This window comes from Penaeus japonicus, unplaced genomic scaffold, assembly GCF_977035675.1.
Source record: "Penaeus japonicus unplaced genomic scaffold, GWHDUDI00000001_assembly GWHDUDI00000019, whole genome shotgun sequence".
Classification (NCBI taxonomy): Eukaryota; Metazoa; Arthropoda; class Malacostraca; order Decapoda; family Penaeidae; genus Penaeus; species Penaeus japonicus.
The window spans coordinates 25519198-25523779 of NW_028234421.1; the positions used below are offsets into that span (position 1 = coordinate 25519198).

The 4582-nt window shown below is 44.4% G+C and overlaps 1 protein-coding gene across 1 annotated transcript in view; it reads left to right on the top strand.

Moving 5' to 3' along the window:
• LOC147469791 (uncharacterized) overlaps positions 1 to 4009 on the top strand; it is an 18022-nt gene extending 14013 nt beyond the window's left edge. The window contains exons 6-9 of the mRNA XM_086547141.1: positions 870 to 919; positions 2293 to 2611; positions 2927 to 3107; positions 3959 to 4009. Coding sequence (XP_086403267.1) covers positions 870 to 919; positions 2293 to 2611; positions 2927 to 3107; positions 3959 to 4009 — 601 coding nt within the window. The remainder of the gene's footprint in view (positions 1 to 869; positions 920 to 2292; positions 2612 to 2926; positions 3108 to 3958) is intronic.
• Positions 4010 to 4582: the final 573 nt, after the last annotated feature.

A 4582-nucleotide genomic window follows, 5' to 3' on the forward strand; every position in this document is an offset into this window, starting at 1 on the left:
CGGCCATCTTGGTTGTTTGTGTTATTGTTAATTTTTGTTTTTTTTTGTTAGTGTCATCATTGTTTTTGTTTTTGTTAGTGTAATTGTTTTCCTTTTTGTTATTGTTATTATTGTTTTGTTTTTGTTATTGTTTTTATTGTTTTGTTTATATTGTTATTGTTATTGTTTTTATTGTTTTGTTTATATTATTGTTATTGTTATTGTTTTTATTGTTTTGTTTATATTATTGTTATTTTTTGTACCTTCTTTTGTTGACAAATCCGTAATTACTGTTCTTTGGGTTATTACGTGTCTTTCCCTTTTTTGTCATTCTACTTTATTTGCCTTTTGTGTTTGTATTATTGTTGTTTTATTGTTTTTATTGTTATCGTTTTATTGTTTTATTATGATTATTATTAATGTATTTTTTTTTGTAATTGTTATCAGTATTATTACAGTTAGCAACAGTATTAGTATTATAGGTATTATTTTCTTCTAGATGCTATTAACAGTGTTCATTATATTCACTACTGTTATTGTTATTGCCATCACTTATTATAAAACTCATTATTTTTATCATTCATCATCATTATCACCAGTTATTACTATAATTATTACCATCAAAAATACCATCCACACCATAATCACTCGTCTTTGCTCGCGATCACCAACGGCCCATAATATAACAGCAGGCCTACTTTAACCTATGCATCTACATATAACACAGTAACATTCCCCTTCATACTGTTTACTCTTCACACACTTTCTTAACATTCTTTTCCCACTCCCCTCTATCTCTCCACTCACCCGAGCATTTCCAATCTAAAAAATATTCATACAAAAAAAATCACCAGATACGGCACCGTTTTGGGACAATGATGCCAACACAGGGTCACCGGATTCAGGTTTGGACACCGACCACATTCCCGATGGACGTTCCGTAATTGCTCTGTTATATGAAGACGGTGGACGGAACAGGTGAGTCGTGGCGGGCGACGATTTGATCGCAACGTTGTTTTGGTGCTCTTCGGTCGCGTCGCTGTGTGCATTGGCGTGTGTGTCGCTTTTGTCTCGCTAGATGGATCCGTTCCATGTTGTGTTGAGGTTTTTCTGGCCCTGTTCTTGTGACTTTGTTTGGAGTTTATTTTCTTCTACTAATTTTTATTTCTTTCGGAATAGATTCCATCTCTCTAGACTTATGTTTTGGGACCAACGTCAGGGCCTTTAGGTATTTCAGTCTTTTCGATATAAGTACTAAAAGGGAGTATCACAGTGCAACAAAGATAACACTCCTTGTCAGAGTTGCTTGCTTTCAGCCTCTTGATTAAGTAAAGGCAAAGCACATTTTAGTAATCAGGCTCTTGACCTGAATAGACAGAAACGGTCGAGTGATCTTTTAAGTCGAACACCATAGCCTCATAACAGTGGCAGGCCTCCTTGAGCACACACACACGGTGACGTATGTGTCTCTGGATGGTCGTCAACTTAAAGATTGCTACCTCATTTTCTTCTTGCGACTGAGACCGGTGTTACGTGACTTGTTTCTTGCCATTGAGCATAGGAAGTAATTGCTTCCTGCTTTTCTTAAATAACAAAACAAAACCCATTACAAAGAATAAGGTCACAACAAATTAACTCCACCAATTCATTATAGTCTTTTCTCATATTGAAATCAAAAGATTCGCTACTTTTATGACAAAAGATGCACAGTACATCCTGCCTAAAAGATACGTCAACCGATGGGTAGCATTAATTATTACACTTTTCTCAAACACAGCAATTTCGCTAAACCGCATTCGTTGGGACTTCTTTTATTATCGTCATCATAATCACCATCATTACCATTATCATTACCATTACTGCCATAACTATTTCTATTTTCCTCTCGTTACACCCACACCCATACAACCCTTCATCCAATCCCCTCCCCCTACCCTCCTTTCTCTTCCCTTCCCTACACTCCGTTCGTGTTCACCTCCTCTCCTTTCCGCGTCCAACTCACCTACTCTTCTACTGTTTTCTCCCACCCTCTTCTTCCTCCAAGTCTCCCTTCCCTCCCACATGCCTCACTTCCTCTCCCATCGACCCCTTCCTTCATTTCGCTATCCCCCTCCCCTCCGTCCTCCCATCCCCTCCCTGTCTCTCAATCTCCCCACATTCACTCCCCTCACCCCACCTCTCACCCCATTCCCTCCCTTTCCCCACCCTCCCTCCCCCTCCTCCCCCACCACCACGTACCCCCTCTCCGTCTACACATTCCACCCACCACCCCCTACCTCGCCCACAACTCATCCCCTCCTCTCCGCTCCTCAGGGGCGGCTGGCTCCGCGGCGGGACTCAACTTCGAACCGCCAAAGTCCGGCGCGAGTCGACCCCCAGCTGCTGGGATTCCCCTGCATAGACTCTCCATCGCCCACGCGCCGCCACTGGCACACCCCTCGCCGCGGGCCTCACAGACACGCTCCAGGCTCATCCTCCCGCCGGCCCCGTCTCATGAGGAAGTCGCTTATGGACTAAGGGGCAACGGCTGCGGCGGGGGGGGGGGACCTCTCGCCGGAGGCGGGCTGCGGACAACCGGGCGACCAACTGCAGTAACCCCGCGAGAAAGGACTTCGCAGTGTGTAGCCCGAAGGTGTTCCTCCCTTTTCCTCTCTCTTCTTACCCTTTTGCCCCCGTCCTCTCTCCCTTCCTTCCCAATAGCGTACCTTAAGCATAAGGCAAATAACAATTAATAGGCAAGACATATAGTGTTCAGGAGCAATTTTCAGTGGCTTGCACAAAGGCGCTATTTTTTTTAAATTTTTTTTTATCATTCTTAATTATTTTTTCATTTTCTTCATTATTTTTTATTTTATCTACTATATTTTCTTCCGGAACGCGCCCCTCCATTCCCTTCACGTCTCCGCCCTCTCCACACTTCTCCCTTCCGTCTCCCACCCTCCTTCAGGCCAGATATGCCTCGTGGAACTCGGGCATCGGGCGCGAAATGGCCCGCCGGGCAAGCCATCGCTGTAGGAATGCGAGAAGGTCAGCTGGCAGCGCCGCGACCCCCACAGCCTCGCCTTTCGGTTCGGGAGCACAGGCAGCACTTCGAAGCCATGTTGAACTCACTAGCCCATCCTAAGAAGGTGCGTCGAAGGTCCTCCTCCCTCCCTCTCCTCCCTCCTCCCCTCCGCTCCGTCACATACGCAATCCCTGCCTCTCTCCCCATGCTCCTCTCACTACTCACTCTTCACAAAACCTCCGTCCTCCCTCTCCCTCTTCTTCCACCCTCTCTCCCTCCAATCCACTCCTCCCAGTCACGTCCCCGCTCCTCTCTCCTCCCATCCTCACATCTCTCTTTACACATCAATCAACTCTCTCTCTCTCTCTCTCACACTCCCACACACACACTACCCTCCACCCACTCACCACCCCTTCCCATTACACCCAACTCTCTCACCCCACATATCTTCCCCAAAAAAGACACAACCCGCTCACATCTTCTCGTTCCTCTCCACCTCAGACCCTTCTCTACCTCATCACATCCACCAATCTCTCTCTCTCCCCTCTCGCCTGCTGCCTCTCTCTTCATCTCTCTCTCTCTACTCGTTCCTGCCCTCTCTCTCCTCTCTCATCTCTCCTCTCTCTCTCCTCTTCTCCTCGCTTCTCTCCTCCCGCTCGTCGATATCCTCTCGATCTCTCCTCTTCCTCTCTCTCTTCACTCTCTTATCTCTCTCTCTCTTCGTTCTCCTCGGGCTCTCATCTCTCTCTTCCTCGCTCTCCCTCTCTTCACAACCTCTCTCTTTTTTTTTGGGGGGGGTCGAATGCGTAAGAATGTGATGTGGTGTAATTGTGGTTTGAGATGTGAAAGAACAGTGGGAGTATGGTGTAAGTGTAGTTATTGTTAATCACCGAAAGTTATATCTGCCCGTCCTGTTTATCATTTTACAAAACCTTGTAAAGTAGCTAAGCAAGTAACATTCCTGACCTGAACAAGCAAGTCATTTCGGCCTTGTGTTCAAGCAACACACTCAAGCACCAACTCTAAGGTCACAAAAACATCCCGAGTTCTTATGCTCTCCCGCTAGTCTTCTAACATGAAATGAGATGAGATACAGTCATATAACCACGTAAGACTCTCATTCCTATTCGGATGCTGTTCCCTGTATCTGTTCAAGAGACAAATTGTTGAATTCTTATCAATCTCAACTTTTACCTGCACAAGCACTTTCAAGACCTGCATCACAGGCGAACCAAGTTAAGCCATCTGTTCTACAGATGTCTCCAGTGACAGACTTTGTTATACTGTGATCATTGTTTATGTGTAAGGAAGATGTATTGCCATAGCTGGTATCGGACTCTACAGCACATAATGGAATATGGAAGAGTGTATGTCTGTAATTTTGCCTTGATATAATAAGCGATAAAATGTGATGGTGATGTTTCTATATGTCAGTAATGTGTTGTATTATGATTTGATGGGGAAAAAGAAGTTTGATGTGTAATAATGTGATAAGATCATGATTTAATATATAAGAATGATATGATCATTGTAATTTATAATGAACACAGTAATGGATTGCCCTATCAACTAATTACCATTTGCCTTTTCACAAAATTT